Source organism: Juglans regia, chromosome 7, assembly GCF_001411555.2.
Source record: "Juglans regia cultivar Chandler chromosome 7, Walnut 2.0, whole genome shotgun sequence".
Lineage (NCBI taxonomy): Eukaryota > Viridiplantae > Streptophyta > Magnoliopsida > Fagales > Juglandaceae > Juglans > Juglans regia.
Genome location: NC_049907.1, coordinates 2,264,535 through 2,287,487, shown reverse-complemented (window position 1 = coordinate 2,287,487; position 22,953 = coordinate 2,264,535). Strand labels below are relative to the sequence as shown.

Sequence of the window (22,953 nt, the reverse complement as noted above, 5' to 3'; positions counted from 1 at the left end):
TTATATCTAATACTACTCGTTAGATTTAGGTTGTGTTTGGATGTTGAAGTGAGTTGAGTTGAGTTGAGTTGAGTTGAGATGATAAAATATTGTTAGAATATTATTTTTTAATATTATTATTATTTTGAGATTTGAAAAAGTTGAATTGTTTATTATATTTTATATTAAAATTTGAAAAAATTGTAATGATAAATTGAGATGAATTGAAATGAGTTTGGTAACCAAACTCAGTTTTAATGAATTCTACGATACCATCGTATTTAACTATCATACCACATAAAAACCTTTTTAAAATAAATAAATAAATAAAGGATGCTGATCAAACGTAAAAAATGTTAGAATTTTTATTTGTGGGCTGCTTTCCTAGGATCGAAATTGGGTATGATATTATTAAAGAGAAATTACTTACATTATCCTATTTTTAATGTAATCCTCAATCCTCAATACACTTAATATGTTGAGTTTAAAAAATAAAATACAATCAGAGTTTGCTGAGGGTGCGAATGATGCGTAGCCGGGCTCATTATCAAACTGCAAGATGGGCCTGCATACTTGTGTTTTATAAAGTTAATAACTTATTTCGAATCTCAGCCGCAAGACTGCAGCAGCCTCAGAGCTTCTCCGTTCTTCATTACTCAAGTCTCCCCGTCTCTCCCTTTTTTTCTTTTTTTTTGGGTTCTCAAGTTTTCTCGGTCTTGCTCCGTGATCTCTCTCTCTTTCGTCACGATCAAAACCGAAATCATTTCCAAATGTTCTCCCATTCTTCATAGTTCTCAACAGGTAATACCAATGATTTCCTATTACTTCTCAAGATTCTTAACAGAGATCTTATCCCCAAGTCTTTTCCTCGATTTATATATATATATATATATATATATATATATATATATATGTAAGATTAGGTTTACGTATAGGTTTTCTGATTGGGAGGGGCAATGTTGGAGTGGTAGGTGAAATCGAGGGCGAGATCCATGGAGTGGACGACGGTGCATCATCTGGATCTGCGCCACGTGGGACGGGGCCTGAAGCCCCTGCAGCCCCACGCGGCGTCTTTTCATCCCCATCAAGCACTCGTTGCCGTCGCCATTGGAAACTTCATCATCGGTAAGATGAAGCTCCGGTCGCCTTTTTGTTTTATGTGTTACTCGTTAATTTTGTGGCTCTGGATAGTTTTCGCAATTGTTAAAAAGTAAGAAAAAAAATTATATTGATGGGGATAATTTAGTCTTAAGCTTTATCATTTTTGCATCTTTTTCTAAGGGGATCTTGTGCTTCTCATTCTTCTATGAGGACATCCACATGGATGTATCTGGTGTCGCTTTTAAAACCCAAAGGAGTGAAACAACCAAACACGTATTTGATTGTTAGTATATGTCAATGTGGATTGATGGTTAGTATTTGTTTTATGTGTTACTCGTTGATTTTGTGGCTCTGGATAGTTTTCGCAATTGTAAAAAAGTAAGAAAAAAAATTATATTGATGGGGATCACTTAGTCTCAAGCTTGATGATTTTTGCATCTCTTTCTATGGGGATCATGTGCTTCTTATTCTTCTATGAGGACATCCACATGGATGTATCTGGTGATGCTTTTAAAACCCAAAGGAGTGGAACAACCAAACACGTATTTGATTGTTAGTAGATGTCAATGTGGATTGATGCTTAAGTAACTAACACGTATGATTTTATATGGTCTGATCTGTAACTTCTGTGTAATTGGTGTATTTAATGGTAGTTACACCAACAAATTGCAGCAATCCTTACTTATTAATCCTTAAACCCAGTGTCAGGGGCTCCTATTGGCGTATTGGTGTTTGACACAGATAGCTTAGAAGAATGCAGAACCATATTTAACAAGTGTTAGTAAAAGCTTGCTTAAGAGCAAAGCGCCAAGGCTGAAACGGTTCGGGTACCTATAAGTGAAGCGCATTTAAAAAAGTGTGCTAATTATGTGAACTTAAAGCTTCAAAAGGGCTGTTTATATTTTTTTAAATTATAAAATATTAGTTCAAGTCCTAGAAAATGAGTAAACAAATTTTCCTATGTATTTATTTGATATTGAAGATCATTTACGGATCATGGTGCCACATGTCATTACATGTGATGTATATGCTTTGAACCCAATATAATAGTCCAAATTAGCTTTCTACATGGATTGATCTTTGATTGTTGATGTTAGCATAGAAGTCAAGTCCGATAGTTCCTCAGCTTTTTTGGTCATGGCCTTCTTTGTACATTTTGATTAAATCATGTACTTGAGTTTGACTATGGCTATCAACTATCATAGATGTATGTATTTAGTAAAGCACGAGAATTATATAAAAATCTTATGTGATTTGTTGATTACTTAATTCTAATGTTGCATGGTGCTTGGAGCGCAAATGAACTTTACCAGAGGAAGATCCTTGAAACTCATCGATGTTTCATGACACAATACTCTGGTCACGTTATATAAAACATGAGCGTGTGAGACCTATAAATAAAATTCTCATGTTGCATAGTACTCTAACAAATAGGTTAAATATATTACCATTTTGATTTTTAAACATTCTTTTATTATATTTTTTGGATTTTCTGTTATTATGCATTATCTTTAAAAATGTATGCTTACATCAATCATTGTACCTTGCGTTTAGCCTCTAGATGGCATTTTCACCAACATTATGCTCACCCATAGGTGCATTGATATTATTTGAGTCTGTGCAGCCATATGTGTGATGATTTGATGAAAGGCAAACTTAACCTGAAATATTCCTATGCTGAGCATGCTCTTCTTAAACAAATATAGTCCTCCTTTTTATGATGCTTCTCTTCCATTTGAGTGCTACTTACTAGTTTTTATGATGATCAATTTTTGTATGCGCAGAATTTGATGCGTTGACAGGAAGTAAGATCTCTTCTATTGACATTGGTGCACCTGTTGTACGTATGTCTTACAGTCCTACAAGTGGGCATGCTGTGATTGCCATCCTTGAGGTTGGTCCCAAGTATATCCTCTTGTTTAGGATTTTTGAATTGGGTTAAATATTCAAGCATTTCCTCATGCAGGAATAATTTTTTAGGAATTTTGAAGTGCTAACTCATGTGTTAAAGTGACTAATGATTGGAATTTTTTACTGAGATTATTGTTATAAAGGAAGCACTGAAGTGTTTTCTTGACATCCATGAATTTTCAATGGCTTGTTGTCGCATTTGTTGAATTTGAGTTGTAGCTAGATAATCTACTTTGATTTTATTTTTTTATTTGGTGTATATCCTGTATACCCTCTATCTGCCTGGATAATGTCCTTTTTGATTACCAATAAAGATGAACATACCTATTAAAAAATATCTACTTTTACTACACAAGATGTGGAGATATATCTGTGATTTGCTTGTATTGGTATCTGATATAATTTTTTTTGGAGATAAAATCTACATAATCCCACTCTTTTGAGGGATACATGGAGGCATGAGTCAAAGTCTTTATGCGATGGGTAAAGTTTGTGATCATGAGTTTTCAATAGAAGTGTTTTCCCCTTTTTCTCCTTTGTTCTCATGCACGCACGTAAACTCATCTCCGGCGCCTCTCGCTGAAGCTGATTCCCTACTGTGTTTCTTTTTCTCCTTTATTTTCTGTTTCTTTACAAGTTACCAAGATGGAAAGTGATGGGAGTTTTATGGGAGTGAACAAAATGGGCCTTTCTAAGGAGTTGGTCATAGGTTCTAAATGTTTTACTCTCGTGAAAGAGGGGGGCAGTTTGGCTATCATAGAGAAGAGTTGGAGGATGGTGGCTAAGGTGGTTCTGGGTCCTTCATTGGTGCAGTGGCTGGCCAAGGCCATGGAAACGTGTTCAAAGGAGGAAAAAAATGATTTTTACACCTCAGTCCGGGAAAGCAGCCGTACCTTTATAGCACAACGCTATGCGAATAATTGAGGCCGTTATATGACGGTGGTGGAGGGAGGAGGAATTTTATCTTCGTTCCTGAGGAAGAAGGTAGTGGCTGGAATAGAATGGGGGAGGCGCTGCGGACTTTTTCTTCGACAGAAGAAACACCCACAACGATGGTCACACAAGTGGAAGGTGGCTGTGGTTCAGGCACATCACCACTCTTTCAGGGAGGCATTGATGGTGGAGCTGACCCTTGTGTCTCGAAATGGAAATGACGACATGCTAAGACAGAGAGGCATGCTAAGACAGAGAGGTGTGTCTACAGGACTTGGCTTTGACAGAGAGGTGCGGCTTGTATAGTGCCAGGGTGGTGGTAGTAGACAAGTAGGTGGCGTGGCAGAGGGGGAGACTTTGAAACCTTTGCTGGAAACTAAGGCGCAACTGATAGATATGCAAAGCAAAATTGACTGGTTAATAAGGAAGGAAATGGGCTTAGTTAGTAAAGGGCCTTGCGTGGGCTTGGAGGTGGATGTAGAACAACTTAGGCTTAGGCCTCAGGCAGATGGGCGTGAGCCAACAACTATTAGGCCTCAGTCTAGGGGGAACTCAAGTAATAACTGGATGGTGGGGTTTAAGCCAAAAATTATGGGCCGCAGTGAGCCCATCAGTCACAAGGCCCAGTTTGCATCCTTAAGGTCCTAACCCTCCATTTGGAGAATTCATAAGGAAGGAGACCCGCCCATTGCCAACGGTAACTCCACAACAGTGCCGAAGGAAGCACCGGAAACATTGTGTTCAATGGTGGGTCCTGTGCCGGTGGCCCAGATAGCACCGGCGACGGTGGTGGAGCAAATTTTACCATCACGCGTAGAGGAAAAAGATGCTATACTGCCAACGCCAATATTTTTCCTTGAGTTCTGCACACAAAAAGTGCCGATTCTCAACGTGGAAATCATATCTTCCTAGATGGAGGCTTTAGCTACATCAGAGGCTCACAGAGGTTAGTGATGATTTATGTGTGGTTCCCGACACCCATGAGATTACCCTTCTCTCTGATAACGTGGAGATAAACGTGGATTTTGTGGTTGAATGGGAAGGACGTAACCTGCTTTTTTTTTGGGTGGGGGGGGGAGATGCTAGTGGCAAGGACCCATTCCCACTAAATTGTCTACTACCAAATGACTTTGAGATCTCTCACTGGGTGCTCAAAAAGGTAAAGGACATCCAACATGTGGTGGGTATGGAGTGTGTGGGTTACGAAGAGTAGGTTATGGCCTTTCTCACGGCCATTGAGGTGGGTCATTCTCAGTCCAAGACAACTGGATCCAAGAAACAGAGGGAGCGAAAGAGGCGTAATTGGTCTTTGAATGAGGGTAGCTCAAGCCGTGATAGGTCCAAAGGGAAGGGTATCGTTGTTTCTTTATGAAGCCGAAAATTGTGTCTTGGAACGTGCGCGGGCTGAATGAGGGTAATAAGCGTCTTCGCATAAAAAACTTGTTTTGGGAATGGAAGACGGACATTGTTTATTTACAAGAAACCAAGTTGAAATGGGTGACCAGAAAACTAGTGAGAAGTGTGTGGAGCTACCTGTATGCAGATTGGGTTTATTTGGCTTCGAATGAGGCATCAGGTGGTATTCTTGTGATGTGGGATAAAATGGTGATGGAGAAAATGGAGGAGTTTATAGGGGAATACACAGTGGTTTGTTCTTTTAAGATGGTGGAGGATAATTTCTTATGGGCTTTTGCAGGTATATATGGACCGAATGTTGACAACATCAGAAGTCATTTGTGGGAAGAACTTGCCGGAATATATAGTTGGTGGGATCTCCCTTGGTGCATAGGTGGTGGTTTTAACATAATAAGGTTCCCTAGTGAAAGATCTAGAGACAGTCGTCTATGCCTAGCCATGACATATTTTTCAGAGTGTATTTTTGACTTGAACTTGGTGGATCTCCCATTAATAGGTGGTCCCTTTACTTGGTTTAATAGTCAGACGTGGTCTCGGCTGGACAGATTCTTAATATCGCCATATTGGGAAAGTCATTATCCGAAGGTATATCAGAAGAGATTACCACACCTCTGCTCGGATCACTTTCCCATATTGTTAGATGGAGGCGGTATTCTAGGAGGTCGTCGCTACTTTAAGTTCGAAAACATGTGACTTAAAAGCAAAGGCTTCATGGACAGGGTAAGGCTTTGGTGGTCATCTTATCAGTTTCATGGTACCCCCTCTCATATTTTTGCAGGCAGACTAAAAGCTTTAAAGAATGATTTAAATCTTTGGAATTCTCAAATTTTTGGTGACATAGGGGAGCAAAAGAAAACCATGATGGAGGAATTACAGAATCTTGAGAGGATTACTGAAGATAGAGTCCTCACCTCAGAGGAAGTCTCACGTAAGGCAGAGCTGGCCTCAGAGTTGGAAAGAGTTTTATCTTTAGAGGAGATCTGTTGGCGACAGAAGTCAAGAGCACTTTGGTTGAAAGAAGGGGATTGAAGCGCAAAATTCTTCCATAGAGTGGCTAAATCTCACAGGATAAATAATACCATTGAGATACTAAAAATCAATGGTAGAGACTGCACGGAGGCTCCTATGATTCGGGAACATGTGGTGAGTTTTTTTGAACATTCATTTACAGAAGGAAAGGGTTGGAGACCAAAATCAGATAGACTCGATCTTGATTCTATCGAGCCACTGTCAGCGTTTTGGTTGGAGAGATCTTTTGAGGAAGATGAGGTATATGATGTGGTCAGAAGAATAGAGAAAGATAAAGCACCAGGTCCAGATAGCTTTTCAATGTGCTTTTTTTAAACATGTTGGGAGGTAGCGAAAGAGGACATTATGAATGTGTTCCAGGAGTTATTCTTGGCTGGGTAGTTCAAGAAAAGTCTGAATGTTACTTTTATTGCTTTGATCCCGAAAAAGACCGGAGCATTGGAAGTGACGGACGTTAGGCCTATTAGCCTCATAAATGGGGTTCAAAATCATTTCCAAGGTGCTTGCAAACAGGCTAGGGGTGGTCATAGGTAAGATAATCTCAAAGTGACAAAATGCTTTTGTAAGGGGTCGCCAAATCCTGGATTTAGTCCTAATGGCCAATGAATGTCTAGATAGTAGATTAAAGTTTGTTATTGCAGGGATTATTTGTATGCTAAATATGAAAAATGCGTATGATCATGTAAATTAGAACTTCCTTATTTAATTTTATTAAAGATATGTGGCTTTGGGGAGAAATGGTGTATGTGGATCAAATTGTGCATTTCAACAGCAAGATTCTCAGTTCTGATCAATGGCAGCCCAAAGGGTTTCTTTAACATTTCTCGAGGCCTAAGACAGGGAGATCACCTGTCCCCTCTTCTTTTTATTGTCATCATGGAGGCACTGAGTAGGATGCTATCTGCTGTAGTTAGCAATGGTTTTATGGCTGGATTTTCAGTGGGTGATCTAAATAGGGGGCCTTATCTCAGTTTCTCACGTTTTATTTGCAGATGACACTTATTTACTGCGAGGCAGAGCAAGAACAACTTAGGGCACTAAAGGCGCTTCTCCTATGCCTCGAAGCAGCGTCGAGTTTGAGAGTGAGCTTTGATAAATCAGAATTAGTGCCAGTTGGAACGTCAGTATTGCTCGGCAATTGGCTAGCACTCTCGGGTGTAAGGTCGCTTCTCTTCCTATGACATATTTGGGATTACCGTTGGGGGCTGCATCACAGGCCGTATCTATTCGGGATATAGTTATTGAGAAAATAGAACGAAGATTGGTAGGGTGGAAGAGATTGTACTTGTCGAAAGGAGGCTGGATGACTCTTATCAAAAGTACTCTCTAACTTACCAACTTACTTTCTATCTGTATTTCCAATTCCAGCTAGTGTGGTGGCACGGATTGAAAAACTCTATCGTGATTTCTTATGGAGTGGGATGTGGGATGATTTCTAGTCAGCTAGGATAAGATGTGCAGACCAATTCCGTCAGGTGGGTTGGGAATAAAGAACTTGAGAACATTTAATCAGGCACTTATTGGGAAATGGCTTTGGAGATACAATATGAAACTGGAAGCCCTCTAGAAATTAGTGGTAGATAGCAAACATGGCAGTTTATGGGGGGGTTGGTGTACTAGAGAGGGGAATGAGTCCTATGGTGTGGGGGTTTAGAAGCAAATAAGACGAGGGTGAGGGGTGTTTACTCGCCATACTAAATTTATGGTGGGGGAGGGTGCTATCATAAAATTTTGAAGGGACATTTGGTGTGGAGAGGAAGCTAAAAAGGACTCTTTTCCTTCCGTTTTCTCAATGGCATGTGATCAAGAAGCTTTGGTAGCGGACCTCATGGTTCGTTCAAGGGACCAAGTCCAATGGAATGTCACCTTTAGTAGAGCAGCCCAAGATTGGGAAATAGACAGTTTTGAGGGTTTTTTCAGCCTAGTGTATTCTATGAAGCTCAATGGATAGAGGGACAATAAACTATGGTGGACACCTGCAGGTAAGGGTACTTTCTCAGTTTGATCCTTCTACAAGTCCCATACACTTATACCAAATACTCATTTCCCATGGAGAAGATTGTGGAGGAATAAGGTGCCTCCCCAAACACTCTTCTTCTCTTTGACAACGGCCCTAGGTAAGATTCTGACTACCGATAATTTGCGAAAGCCTGGGTAATTATCTCAGATTGGTATTGTATGTGCAAGAAAACTGGCGAGATAGTGGATCATCTCTTGCTACATTATGATACAACAAGTGCCGTGTGGAGCTAAGTATTCAGTCAAATAGGGTTAAACTGAGTGATGCCTACTGCAGTGGTTGAGTTATTGGCCAATTGGGTGATGCCTTGTGGTGCTTCACAAATCAAAGTTGTGTGGAAAATGATACCTACCTGCATTATGTGGTGCATATGGCAAGAGTGTAACGAGCGGACATTCGAAGACAAGGAGCGGACACTAGAGGAGTTTCGTGCTTTATTTTTTTCGCACCTTATTTATTTGGGCCGTAGCTATAGATTTTAATGGCGTAAATGTGCATGATTTTCTTTGTTCTATAACAACCTAGATAGGTCTTATCTCTTGTATAACTTCTTGTGTACTTGGGCTATGCCTATCCTTATTAATACTACCGTTTACTTATAAAAAAAAAAGTTTCTGATCATGCTTGTTGGTAGACCTGCAACTTGGCCTGCTCAGTCCTTGCACATTTACTCAATCAGGCTCTCTCCCCCCCACCCCCAAAAAAAAAAAAAAAAAAAAAAAAAAGGAAGAAAGAAAGAAGAAACAATTCATGAGCTGGAATTAATCATGCCCTTTTGACAGAGTTTGCATTATGCAATAGGAAAGTTTTCAAACTCTTGGAAAAAAAAGTAGAAAAAAACTGCTAGGACAGTTGTCTTGTAGTACTATCCTGGTAAGAATATTCCATTCTTTTTACAAATCTCTTTATAAGAAATGAGAATTGAAGGTGGCTATTACTTGGAAAAATGGCTATTAATTTCAGAGATTTAAGGTTTGTGGAAACCAATGAATTTTCTTCTAATTTCATACTTATCTCAAAGAGTTTATTTTGTGGTTGTGAAGGAATGTTTATGCACGATTGATTGGTGTATCAATAGGGATAAATGTTTTGAGTTTCATTTAATTTACTCTTGAATTTTTGTTGCTGCTATTATTTCAAGTCATTCCCCATTATTTTGTTTTACACTTTTTAGCATTAAGTTCTATTTTAGAACATAGTTTATTTATGAGATTTCCAATTCATGTTCCTGAGTTGCAATTTATGTTTTCATGTGTATGAAACTTTCTAATGTTTATGTACCATATATGATTCCACTTTTTTGTAGGATTGTACAATTCGTTCTTGTGATTTTGATGCCGAGCAAACTTGCGTGTTGCATTCTCCTGAAAAGAAGATGGAACAGATTTCTTCTGATACCGAAGTCCATCTTGCTTTGACACCTCTCCAACCTGTTGTGTTTTTTGGATTTCACAAAAGGATGAGTGTGACGGGTAGGTTGGTTGGTTTCTTTTATCATAAATAAATCATTTATTATGGCCTCGTTTATTTTCACAACCATTCTCATCTCATCTAATCATTACAACTTTCTCAAATTTTCACACAAAATAAAATAAACAACTCAACATTTTCAAATCCCAAAACAAAAATAATATTAAAAAAATATATTTTAACAATATTTTATTCAACTTTCAACTTTTATCTCAATTCATCTCATCTGTAAAAACAAACGAGACCTTATTCGTGGTGGACTTGTGAACTTTGGATACATCCAACTCTGCTACATATGCGATGTGGCATTTTTACACTAGTTTTTAATTTTTAACCTTTTGCATGCGTGAAGTTGTGGGAACTATTGAAGGAGGAAGGGCGCCAACAAAAATTAAGACAGACTTGAAGAAACCTATTGTCAATCTTGCCTGCCATCCTCGCCTCCCTGTTCTGGTATTGTACATATGTTTTCTGATTTGAATGTTCTATTTTCTTTGTTGGTTATTGGAAAGGTATTTAGCTAGATTAGATGTCCAGTCTACTTGATCTTTTTGTCTTGTGATATTATAAACTACTTTTTTTTTCCTTTCCTCTTCAGTATGTGGCTTACGCAGATGGTTTGATTCGGGCATACAACATCCATACCTATGCTGTTCATTACACACTACAACGTGAGATGGAAGCTATGCTGAATCTTCATGTAGAGGATTTTGTGTATCATCTACACCAAAATGGCTTATATATTTGTTGAACTCTTTATTATGGCTGCAGTTGACAACACTATAAAACTCATTGGTGCTGGTGCGTTTGCTTTTCATCCAACATTGGAATGGGTGTTTGTTGGTGATCGACGGGGCACACTTTTGGCATGGGACGTGTCAATTGAGAGACCTAGTATGATTGGAATGTAAGTTTTTTGTGGTTGCGTTTTTTCCTTGTTGGTAAAATAGTTCTCTCTCTCCTCCTCTCTCTCAAGTTGAAGATGAAGAAAAACAACAAAAAACTCGTAAGCTACAAAGGATAAGTTTGTGTATTCCCTGCTAGAATTATTGAATTTCTTTTAGGTGAATCCACTTCATTTGCATACTTATAGGGCTTGTTTGGGAAACTCATCTCATCTCAAAATTTCTCATAATTTTCTTCCTAAATATCACTTAAACACAAACACTTTTTTAATTTCAAATCTTCAACTTTTTCATCTAATCATTACAACTTTCCCAAACACAAAGTTGTAAGTTTGGGAGTTTGAGAAAATTGTAATGATTAGGTAATGATTATATGAAAAAGTTGAAGATTTGAAATTGAAAAGTGTTTGTGTTTGAATTGTGTCTAGATGTTGAGATGAGATGAGTTGAGACCATCTGTGAAAAACCCAAATAGAGCCTTAGAGGATTGATGATCAGAACTTCATAAGGAGATTGGTTTCTTGGTCTAGTGCTTTAGATTGTTCTAAGATTTTGAATGTGGTTGCAGTTGTACTTATGATTACCTATATGATATTATCACTTGTTCCTCTTAACCTAACGATTAAGTCTTATTGCAATTTCAGTACACAAGTGGGTTCCCAACCAATAACAGCAGTTGCTTGGCTCCCAATATTGCGGTTACTTGTGACTCTTTCCAAGGATGGAACTCTTCAAGTGTGGAAAACACGAGTTACACTTAATCCTAATAGACCTCCAATGCAAGCAAATTTTTTTGAGCCTGCTGGTTAGCTTCATATTCATTTGAACTTTTTCTGTCTTTACAATGGAAAGGACAATAACTCTGATATGATGAAAAATGCTGGTTTGCACTCCTATTGTTGTTCTCACATTTTGCAAAGCAATATAAGTCAGTTGCTGCTACATGCTGTTTTCCCCATAAATGTACTGACCGGATGTGATATTTCTCTGTTCTGTCATTGTATTTTTATCATGACTTCTGCTCTGTTACTCCTATCATTACTCAGTAAAAGCATATTCAAGGCTGTTCAAAATTCTAGGACAGAGATGCAATTCTTTTTTTCACTGTCGCCTATGCCATGCAGTGCTTGCATTTACACTTCTGCTAACAATAAGGCCATCTGCATAAATATGAAAACTACTTTTTGTTGGCAATTTATCTTGCTTCTTGTCATATACCACGAGTATACTGCACTAACTGAGATTCTTCAAAATTTTTGCTGCAGCGATCAAAGCAATCGATATTCCTCTCATCCTTTCTCAGCAGGGTGGAGAAGCAGTTTATCCCTTACCGCACATCAAAACATTAGAAGTTCACCCAAAACTTAATTTAGCAGCATTGCTGTTTGCAGTTAAGTCCAACCATTTAAATGGTTCACACAGTCTTGGTAGTAGTTATCTGAACCATGTATTTTATTTTATTTTTACAGAATTTGACAGGTGGAAACAATTTGAAAAATAGGGCTGCATACACAAGAGAAGGAAGGAAACAACTCTTTGCAGTTTTACAAAGTGCAAGGGGATCGTCAGGTGATTGTTTATTTATGTATTCATGTATGGCCATAATCACTTATTGGATACCTAGGATTTTCTATGGAAAGAGTCTTCATTTCCTGGGATCATGTGTTGTGTAAATGTTTTCACAAGGGCTTTTGCTACTGTTCTTAATGGGGCTAGTTTTAATGTATGGTGCAAAGATCAGCCCCTCAAAGAAACTTGCCTCAACCTATTTAACCTTTCTGGGGTGAAGGAAGCATCAATGGAAGACAACTTACAGCTCTTAAATGGCTCGCCTCAATGGGAAGTGGAGTTTATACACGGCACAATCTTGAGGCAGATCACTTTACCTCCTTTTATGCTAGGTTGTACGTGTTAAAATAAGGACAAAATGGTGCAATAAAATACGGTGGTGCAAACAAACTACGGTGGACAATGTCCCAGTGTGGGGTGGTTGATTTTAAATCATTCTATGACGTGCTAATTCCAAATGACAATATCTCCTTCCCATGGGAACATTTGGGGGAATTAGGCTCCATCAAAAGCAGTGCGCTTTGTTTGGATGACGGCATTGGGGGAGATCCTCACTAGAAAACTTGACGAAGAAACACGTTTTGGTGGTCGAATAGTGTTGAATGTGCATGTGGGGTCACTTATAAGGTAAAGGCAATTTGGGATGAGATTTATAGAGAAAATTGAGCATTGTTTAGCCAGATGGAAGAGGATGCATTTGTCCAAAGTGAGTAGGTCAACTGTGATTCAAGAGCACACTTTTTAACCTGCCCACATATTTCATGTCACTCTTTCCACTCCCTTACTATGTTGTAACGTGCATTGGGAAGGTACAACAAGATCTCCTTTGGGGCGGTTTAGGGGAAGAGCTGAAATATCACCTGGTTAGTTGAGATCAGATTTGTTCTCCAGCTTCTAGGGGGTTGAGGGTTTGTAACTTGCTTTAATTCATCCATGCATTATTGGGAAGGAGTTTTTGGTGTTATCAAAATGAGAGAAGCTCTGTGGAGAAACGTGATAGAGCCTAAATATGGGGGCATGTGGGGGTGGATGGATTACAAATGAGGTCCATGGGCTTCATGGGGTAGGCATATGGGAGAATATTACAAAAGGTTGGGGGAGTTTTTCAAATCATATTAGATTTTAAGTGGGGGATGGATCCTGGATATGATTGTGGCATGAGTTATAGTGTGGAGATAAGGTTCTCAGGGAAGTTTTCCCAATTGTGTATAGTGTTACTCGTCTTAAGGATGCTTTAGTGGTGGATAATCCGGAGATGTTGAGTAATGCTATTAAATGGAGTGTCAACTTCATCAGAGCAGCTCAAGATTGGGACATTGATGCTTTCAATGAGTTGTTAATACATTACATTCCACTAGAATGAGAAGGGGAGGAAAAAAAAACTAGTAACAAAGAGATTGTCTTCAAAGGAGGGAATGTGGACTTGAGGTGGGAGTGAAAAAGTGGTTTTCGCGAAGAGATTGTTGGTGGATTCTAAAGTTTTTATGTTCTCTATAGAGGAAGGATAGTTCCATCAGAATCTTGGAGAGTAGTAGGAAAGTTAGTTTATTTCTTTGGGTGAGGTCATGGAGTGGCTGGTAGCTTCGATCGAGTCTTGTATATAGGTTTGGAAAAGTAAAGAGTTCTACAAAACAATCCGAGATAGTTCATGAGCTGTTTTTGGTACAAAGATGTTTGAAATACTATGGCCATTTTGTGGTGGTGGCGGAATACGGGGGTGGTGGTAGAAGGGGTTTTATTATCATTCCAAAGGGTATGCATGGTAATGGATGGAGGGGATTTTTCTGGTTCTCTGCGTGAAGTCAATTTGTCAAGTACCTCTGTTATGAGGTTGGAAAACAGAGGAAGGGCTGTATCGTTTGGCAACTCCTTGGTTCGATAGAGAGAGAGCCTTCGAAGAGGTTTTTTTGGAGTGATGCTATGGTGAGGGGTTCGAAATCTTTCAAGGATGTTTTGGTGCATCTGGCTTGTTTTCTGGCTACTCAATCCTTCATCGACTATCAAGGGGTGGCTGGGATGAAAGTTGTTGGGGGTGGACGTTGAGGGGAGGGCCGATTTGTTTGTCGTTAATAGCTAGTCTAACGAGACTACCAGTGGAGAGCTTGTTCCCGAGGGTGGCACACTTGGTGGCACGTCTGGTAGAGAAGACGAAGGGTCATTGGAGTTTTTTAGGACAGAATTGGTGGGAGATAAGGGAGAGGATTAATGGTGTATTGTTGAAGCTTGATAAAAACTTGGGCTTGGAGAAGGAGGTGGGCCGTGAGGTGGTGGGTTTTAAGGAGAAAGCCCAATCTCATTTTAAGGATGTCAGTCACGCATTAATGAAGGGCTGTGTTTCTGAGTCCCCTGGGCCTTCTTGGTTGGTTGGTTCTAATAACAAAGGTGATTAGGCTTTTGTATAAAGGTAAGGATAAAGTTGGGTCTGTTATGAAATCGGCCCAACGAGCTTTGCAATGGCAGGCTAAGCCCGTAGTGGGTTCGATGGGCCATGGAGCTTCATCTTCGAAGATTCTCCAGAAATCATCGCCTGCTCCTTCCCCTGCGACAGATCTGCCATATAACTCATCATTGGTATCTTCTGCTCCTCCCCTTGCAGTGGATCTGCCACAAAACTGATTGTCGGCGATGGTGATTAATGCTAGGAAGACTAGTTGTGCAGGGATGTTGGAGCCATTGTTGTCTATGGCTTCTGTGGAGTTGTTTGTCCCTGTTCAGGTGACAGTGCCTCCACAAACTCTCTCGCCGCAATTTCTGGGTCCATTAGTGGTGATTGATCACCTATTGGTGCTACTATAGTAAAGCAACTACAACCAAGGGTCGACAATGATGGTTTATTGCTATTTGAGAGCAAGTACGGAGGTCGGGAGCTTGGGTAGTGGTATTGTTGGAAGAAAACCTTGAGCAAGAGGGAAGTTTTCGAAAATGTAAACAGGGAGGTGGAGGTGGAAGTTTGTGGACAGCAGTAGAAGTTTGTTGTGGGTACAGCTTGCTGTTTAAATTAGTTGGTGGGACGTGCCTTGGTGTGTTGGTAGGGATTTTAATGTCGTTCAGTTTCCGAGTGAGAAGTCGACAGATTCTAGCTTTACCCCGGCAATGAGGGAGTTCTCTGAGTTCATTTTTTAGGCTGAGCTTGTCAAAGTACCTATTTTAGGTGGTGCTTTTACATGGTCCAATAATAGGACCTGGTCCCGTTTGGATAGGTTTTTGGTTTCTCTTTCTTTGGAACCTCACTTTCTAGAGGTGTACTAGAAGCGCTTGTCTTGTATTCGCTCAGATCATTTTCCTATTCTCTTGGATTGAGGTGATATTCATGGGAGCCATCGATATTTAAAATTTGAAAACATGTGGCTTAAGGCTGACAGTTTCAAAGATATGGTAAAACAATGGTGGTCTTCCTATCAATTGTTTGGTACCCTTAGTTTCATAATGGCTGGAAAGTTAAAGACCTTTGAAAAAGGATTTGAAGGAATGGAATGAGCAAGTTTTTGGGAATGTGGATAGACATAAGGAGTCTCTTATTGAGGAATTGCAGGGGTTGGAGAGTCAGGCTGTGGGTAGTATTCTTTCGGAGGGTGAGGTTTTGAGAAAAAGAGTTGTTGGGGCTGAACTTGAGAAAGTGATCTTGATGGAGGAGATTTCGTGGAGACAAAAATAAAGGGCTCTTTGGTTAAAAGAAGGGGATAAATGTACAAAGTTTTTCCATAGGGTGGCAAACTCTCATCGGAGAAACAATGCTATTGAGTGTATTGCGGTTGATGGTGCTGAGTATCTTTAATAAAGCATTACTTGGAAAGTGGTTATGGAGGTATCATCAGGATTGCGAATCTTTGTGGAGGGCCATGATTGATTTAAAATATGGGAGTGATCGGCATGTTCTGTTAGGCTCTAAATATTCTGAATATAATCTTTAAAAACATCCTTTACGTCAATATCTTGCTATTTGACTAGATATGCTAATGTTTGGGGTACTATGCAGCTTCTGTTTTGAAGGAAAAGCTTTCATCTTTGGGTGCATCTGGAATATTAGCTGATCATCAACTTCAAGCACAACTGCAAGAACATTATCTCAAAGGGTGAGCTCAGAATTATTGTTAACCAGGATAAATATGTTTAGATCATGATTAGGGGAAGTATAGGTTGGATTTCGCATCCAATAATGTAATAATAGCATTTTAATAGGTTTAGGTATTTTATTTTGGGGTGCTCTTGATCTTGGATGCTAATAGGAACTGCCAAGAAAAATTTTAAACTTCTTGGAAAATTTTATACGTGATTACACCCACATACTGGCTGAATTTAACATCAGGTACTAATGCCACTTTATGACATGGAGTTAAGTCGTTGGACATGCAACTCACATAGTCTAGACTGGTATGCAACATGCATGGTTTTAGTCATGCCATGGTGATTACTTATCAAAAAAAGTTATGCCATGGTGATATTCGTGCAAGATGGAGCTTGTTGAAGAACCTTTCACTATAAAAAATCAAAGAAATATTATTGCAGGGACATAATAAAAAACAATTTCCAACCTGGTGCACAAGTTGTGGCACCTGAAAACAAACTCTATTTTTGAAACTTCTAACCAACCATAAGATATATCTTTTTGGTCTGGTTGAAGTCGGGACATAACCTTTGTTGTTTAAAAAGTTACTCAATCCTTATGACAAGTGGGAATTTTGTTGAAGATATATGTTTTTTTTATTGGCACTGGATGTTCAGGAACAACGTCCCAACTAATCCCGGGGGTGCACAGACCCTCAGTAAGGATGTTGAAGATATATGTTAATGTGATATTTAACATATCCTGATAATTATCTGTTCAAATGATTAATGTGTAATAGATAATGATTAGATGTTTAATAGATTTTTGTTACCATTGTTTTTTGGATAATTTGCTACTGTTTAGTTTGATTAAGTCTTGGGCTGTCAAGTGCATGTGTGAGCTCAAATGTACTACTTCATAAAAAAGGCTGAAAGTCAGAAGTGTATCTAGAACTGCTCAGGCAAGACCCTGCTTTGACATTATACGCACCGGGTGATTGGTTTTCATTTTAGTAATAACCTACTCATATTGATTTGTCGCAATTGAGACCTTTTCTTGCCAATAAGCTTCTTACTTAATTTCCTCAATTCTAGTCTTAGAGTTGTACTCTCAAAATTTTTTATTTCAGGCTAAGCCAGGATGAAAGTTGTGAATATCTTTTTTTTCCTTTTTATTTGGAAGTTTCGATCCCACATTGTGGGTATTGAACTTGTGCCTACACTTTCTACCTCATTTTTGTGGTAAAAGGTGTCATTCTAGCAGACCTCATTTCCTATAAATTTAGCAATATCTAGAGCATGAAGATTGATGAAGTAACAATTTCTTTAAAACCATTGACGGTGAATAACATCTTTCTTTTCTGAGAATTTTCTGTCAGGTTATAAATTTAAGTTTTGCAATGATCATCTACTAATCATTGACAATTGTCTCCCTTATGGCAGCCATAGTCAGCTTACAATGACAGACATCGCTCGGAAGGCTTTTCTCTACAGTGTATGCTTCTTCTTTCTAATTAATATTTATCCAAGTAACAAATTCTGGTCAATATACTTGCCATAATTAGTATATCTAACTTATCAATAAAGTATCTATCTAAGAAAATTTGGGTCAGGAAAAATTGTTATGGCTTGGAGTAACTTGGGTCATCGAATTACGAGGTCCAACTTTGCCCGATCTTTTTTTTTAACTGTAGCACACTGGTGTTACATTAAGAAAATGAATAGCTCACATAGAGTGGATAAACTATAAATGTAGCCATGAGTGCCAAGTCCCAAATTGGCTACTTGGTGATATTGTAGTTTTTTTTAGTCAGTAAATAAGAATTTTATTGATGAAGGCGATATTGGACTTTATAATTTCCCATATATAATATGATAAATTGTTGATATTGGACTTTACAAGTGATTCTAAGGAAGCTTCAAATTGACAAGTATTTTTGGGTTATATCACATATATGGCTAATTCTTTTCTTGGATCGTTGCATAATTTATAAGTGATTCTTGGGAAATTCCAAATTGACTGGTATTTTTGGGGTTGTATTGCACACATATAGCTAATGGTTTTCTGGGTTGTTACATAAATGCCTTGGACACCTCCCTCCTTAGAGCATTGACTTTGGTGCAGCCATTTGCTCTAAAAGGTCAAATTTTGGCTAATTAAGCCCAAAAGTGATCTGCATTGGATTAGGTATCCAATAGCAATCCAAGCTTTGAACTACAGTAGCTCAACGTATATGTAGATGAACAGTGACTTAGTCATCCACTTTTCAAGCTTATTTTCTCTTCCTGAACAGTCATATTATTTTTCTCATTCCTTGTGCAAAATTGATTCAGACATCTACACAATCTTCCATTTTTCTCCATCTCTCCTCCAATCCAAACAGGGGTAAAATACATGCTCAGACTTTTAGTTTGTTTTGGAAATATATGCAAAAAACAATAATCTAATTAGAATGAACGTTATTACTGTTATGTTATTAATTATAAAACGATGGAAAATGCATGTTATAAATTATAACATGTGGGATAATCCAATGTGGGATTAAGTTTTGAGTGGGATAGGTAAAGGTAAAAAGTGTGATATTAGGCAAAATTAGCCTAATGAGATGACGAATCCAATGCTAATGCTCTTACTTATCTAAACTGAAGTCCTTATTTTCACAAAGCTTCAATGTTGTTGATAACTTGTTTGTACATGATTCTTATAGCATTTCATGGAAGGTCATGCAAAAAATGCTCCCATATCTCGGCTGCCACTCATCACTGTTTTGGACACCAATCATCATCTGAAAGACATTCCAGTTTGCCAGGTAAATTCATTGGTAATTTTAATTGATTTTTGGTGTAATATTTATGTGGACTTTGTTTAACTTGTGTGTGAAACCATCACTGGCAGCCATTTCATTTGGAGCTAAACTTCTTCAATAAAGAGAACCGAGTTCTCCATTATCCTGTCAGGGCATTTTATGTGGATGGCATACAGCTTATGTCATATAATCTATCTTCTGAAACAGATAGTATCTACAAGAAACTTTATACGGTAATGTAGAGAGTTGTGTGTAATATTATGATTTGTATCTTTAATTTAACTTTTGTGCAAAGGTTTTTCTATCTGGTTGTGTTACATGTCTGCATTGCCACTGAATTTACTCTCTTTATTCCCAGGTTCCTGGAAATGTGGAGTACCATCCAAAGCGTATGCTTTACAGTAAAAAGCAGCATCTATTTCTTGTTGTTTATGAATTCAGTGGTGCAACAAATGAAGTTGTGCTATATTGGGAGAATACTGATTCCACAGTAGCAAATAGCAAATCTAGCACAGTCAAAGGTTTGTTCGTGTTTGGAACTTATTTTTTTCCTCTACTATATCACAAAACCATCTTAATTTTCATCTATGCAATATAATAATTCACAATACATATCCCTGTATTTTCAAGGTCGAGATGCTGCATTTATTGGCCCCAATGACAATCAGTTTGCAATTCTTGATGATGACAAGACTGGGCTGGCTTTGTATATTCTACCGGGATCGGTTTCACAAGAAGCTAATGAAAAGAATGTTGCAATTGAAGAGAGCAAACCTGCTGATACTAGTAGTGGTTCTATTCGGGGCCCGATGCAGTTTATGTTTGATGATGCAGTTGATCACATCTTTTCTACTCCATTAGGTGCTTGGGAATGAATATGTCATGTTTAATATAATGTCATATATAATCTATATGCTGATCACATTCTTCTGTAACTGTAGAGTCTACTTTAATGTTTGCTTCGCATGGGAATCAGATTGGCTTGGCAAAGTTGGTTCAAGGATACCGCCTTTCAACTACTGATGGTCATTATATATCTACAAAAACTGAAGGGAAAAAGTCAATCAAGTTGAAAGTAAATGAGATTGTACTTCAGGTAAATTTTCAATTTTTAAGAAAATTCTAGGACTTTTAAGGGCGAACTTGTGCTCTTGAGCCCAATGTCATAGGTTTGATTCCCCCTGGGATCAACTGCGATTTAAGTGGGGGGCCATGGCGGTGGGTTGTTCTGCTAGTCTCTTTTGGGGTTTAGGTGTGAGTCCTAAGGGCTTTGCCATTGGGGTCCCGTCATATAAAAGAAAAACCAAAAAAAAAAGAAAAAGAAAAAAGGGTATACTTGTTGGTCAACTAGAAACCTCCAAAATCGAGAACTGAAGAAAAGAATGCCATGGGCTTGGAGCAGTACCACTCCCAGCCTAGGAAGGGGTACCCCAAACTTTTTAAGAATCCTAGAAGAGAAAAGACATTTGTAACCGTGAATTGTACAACCGCCGTATAATCACTTTGAAAAAAGTGAATAAAACATAAGACCCACATGAAAAGAATTAATTTTTTAATAGTGGACCCCACTCTTTTTCAAAGCGATTACGTGGCGTTTACGCACTTAATGGTTGTATGTAGAATTACTCATCCTAGAAATTTAATTTTAAGGTTTTGTCGAGGTAGATTTTGTAAAAATTAATTACACCCCCCATTTTTTTATATAGTTCTCCCCCAAGCTAAATTTTGTGGTTTCACGCCTACTGAGGACCAAATTGAATTAGTTAAGAACCGACTGGATCCGGTCGGTTCAGGTGGTCTGGTCCACTTTCTTTGGTCTTTTTGTGCACTCTTAATTTAAATCCTTGATTCAAGCCTTGTTACTTGTTTCAATAAAAGTTTCTTATTCTTAAAAAAGAAAAATCCTTGATTGAATCCTCGTTACTTGTTTCAATCAGATCTTCAATGAATGACAATATTTACATGAGCAAAATGTTCTCAACATTCACTCAACTTATTTTTGGGATTTTCTATGCCAAACTCTACAATTGTACAATTGTGCCCAATTAGTCAATCCAACATATTTTATTGGCCTAGGTTTTCAGGCACTACAACCTTCACCTTAATGCATATAATCTTTGAAATATAATGCTGCTATTAATGATTGAGTAATCCTATGATGCTTCACTTAAAAAAACCGTGGGTAAGTAAAATAAGAGAAAAATACACTTCCCACCCTCCAATTAATAATTGGTTTACACTCTTCACCCCCAAAATACCAATATTGACACACTGCACCCTCTAACTGCTAAAATTGACAAATGACATCCTTGTCAAGATTGTGTACATCACATACTTTCACAAATTTTCATTTATCTTATTGGCTAATTGGATGAGGGTGACTATTGCAACTTTCTTGTAGTATGAGGGTGCAATACGTTAGCATTGGTAGTTTGGGGTGAAAAATGTAAAATGCATATTAGTTGGAGAGTGGAAAGTGTATTTTTCTATCTAAAATAAAACGTACAATCTCAAGATTTTGCTTGTCTTGCCTCTTGCTATAATGATTTTATCTATATTGTTTTTGTTAGTATTATTACATCTTGTATTTACACTGTTGTTTGATGCGGATGCATCTAGCATGTAGCCATTGAATTGCATGCAAGTTTATCTTCTCAAAACTAATTCTTCACAATGACAACTATTGTAATCTTATTCAATAATATGTACAAAAATTTGAGAAGTACTTGGTGAAAATATTTTTTCCCAACTCTGATAGGTCCACTGGCAAGAAACTCTTAGAGGCTATGTTGCTGGAGTTTTAACTACAAAAAGGGTGCTTATAGTTTCGGCAGATCTTGAGATACTTGCAAGCACTTCATCAAAATTCGACAAAGGACTTCCTTCAATATCCTCAACTTAAAATGGAGTGAAGTTATACCTTTTTTTTTTATGTAAATTTAATTGTATGATTGAAGTTTCAAGATGCTTGTTTGAATACTTAACCTATGTGCACTTTAGATCCCTTTTATGGGTTGGGCCTGCACTTCTTTTTTCTACTGCCACTGCAATTAGTGTGCTTGGCTGGGATGGAAAGGCGAGAACCATTCTCTCCATCAGTATGCCTTATGCCGGTATGCATTTTTTATGCTTCTATTGCTAGTGTCAATTTTTGGTTTATGTGGCATAAATGTTTCCAATTGCATTTCTACAGCCAAGTATTATCCTTCTGACCTATCAATACAAACTTCTTGTTTGCAGTTCTAGTTGGTGCTTTGAATGATCGATTGTTGCTGGCTAACCCAACAGAAATAAATCCCAGACAGAAGAAGGGTATTGAGATTAAGAGCTGCCTTGTTGGGCTTCTTGAACCTCTTCTCGTTGGATTTTCCACTATGCAAGAAAGTTTTGAGCAGAAGCTTGACCTGTCAGAAATATTGTACCAAATAACATCAAGGTAATTTTTTTTCCTCTGCCTATACACATGCTGTCTTTCTGGGAGGTAACTCCAGCGTCTATTGAGTTTTTACAGCTAAATGCTGTATATAGTTATGGTGGTTAATGTTCATTTATCTTTGGTTTACCTGCCCGAGGCTCATGACTTCTAACATCTTGAGTTGTCAATTGTTATGTGATGAAGGTTTGATAGCTTGCGTATTACACCAAGGTCTCTTGATATTCTTGCTAGAGGTTCTCCTGTTTGTGGAGATCTTGCTGTGTCACTGTCCCAAGCTGGCCCGCAGTTCACTCAGGTGAGCTATTGCTAATATGTTGTTTTGCACTCTTGTAT

At 38.3% G+C, this 22,953-nt stretch overlaps 1 protein-coding gene across 4 annotated transcripts in view; it reads left to right on the top strand.

Annotated features, from left to right (window-relative positions):
• The first annotated feature begins 590 nt into the window (after positions 1 to 590).
• LOC109013033 overlaps positions 591 to 22,953 on the top strand; it is a 29,699-nt gene continuing 7,336 nt past the window's right edge. For 2 of the 4 annotated variants that reach the window (XR_001999538.2, XM_018994952.2), the window contains exons 1-21: positions 591 to 780; positions 951 to 1,104; positions 2,865 to 2,974; positions 9,696 to 9,861; positions 10,212 to 10,312; positions 10,458 to 10,530; positions 10,631 to 10,766; positions 11,409 to 11,569; positions 12,030 to 12,154; positions 12,234 to 12,333; positions 16,310 to 16,406; positions 17,821 to 17,872; positions 19,086 to 19,187; positions 19,274 to 19,417; positions 19,543 to 19,705; positions 19,815 to 20,045; positions 20,126 to 20,280; positions 21,943 to 22,071; positions 22,180 to 22,297; positions 22,425 to 22,620; positions 22,804 to 22,915. Coding sequence is in view for 3 of the 4 variants with exons in the window: in XM_018994952.2 (XP_018850497.1) it covers positions 972 to 1,104; positions 2,865 to 2,974; positions 9,696 to 9,861; positions 10,212 to 10,312; positions 10,458 to 10,530; positions 10,631 to 10,766; positions 11,409 to 11,569; positions 12,030 to 12,154; positions 12,234 to 12,333; positions 16,310 to 16,406; positions 17,821 to 17,872; positions 19,086 to 19,187; positions 19,274 to 19,417; positions 19,543 to 19,705; positions 19,815 to 20,045; positions 20,126 to 20,280; positions 21,943 to 22,071; positions 22,180 to 22,297; positions 22,425 to 22,620; positions 22,804 to 22,915 (2,604 nt within the window). In the remaining variant the exon portion in view is untranslated. Of the gene's footprint in view, positions 781 to 902; positions 1,105 to 2,864; positions 2,975 to 9,695; positions 9,862 to 10,211; positions 10,313 to 10,457; positions 10,531 to 10,630; positions 10,767 to 11,408; positions 11,570 to 12,029; positions 12,155 to 12,233; positions 12,334 to 16,309; positions 16,407 to 17,820; positions 17,873 to 19,085; positions 19,188 to 19,273; positions 19,418 to 19,542; positions 19,706 to 19,814; positions 20,046 to 20,125; positions 20,281 to 21,942; positions 22,072 to 22,179; positions 22,298 to 22,424; positions 22,621 to 22,803; positions 22,916 to 22,953 lie in introns of all 4 variants that reach the window. The other 2 variants (XM_018994953.2, XM_018994954.2) reach the window with 2 other exon arrangements.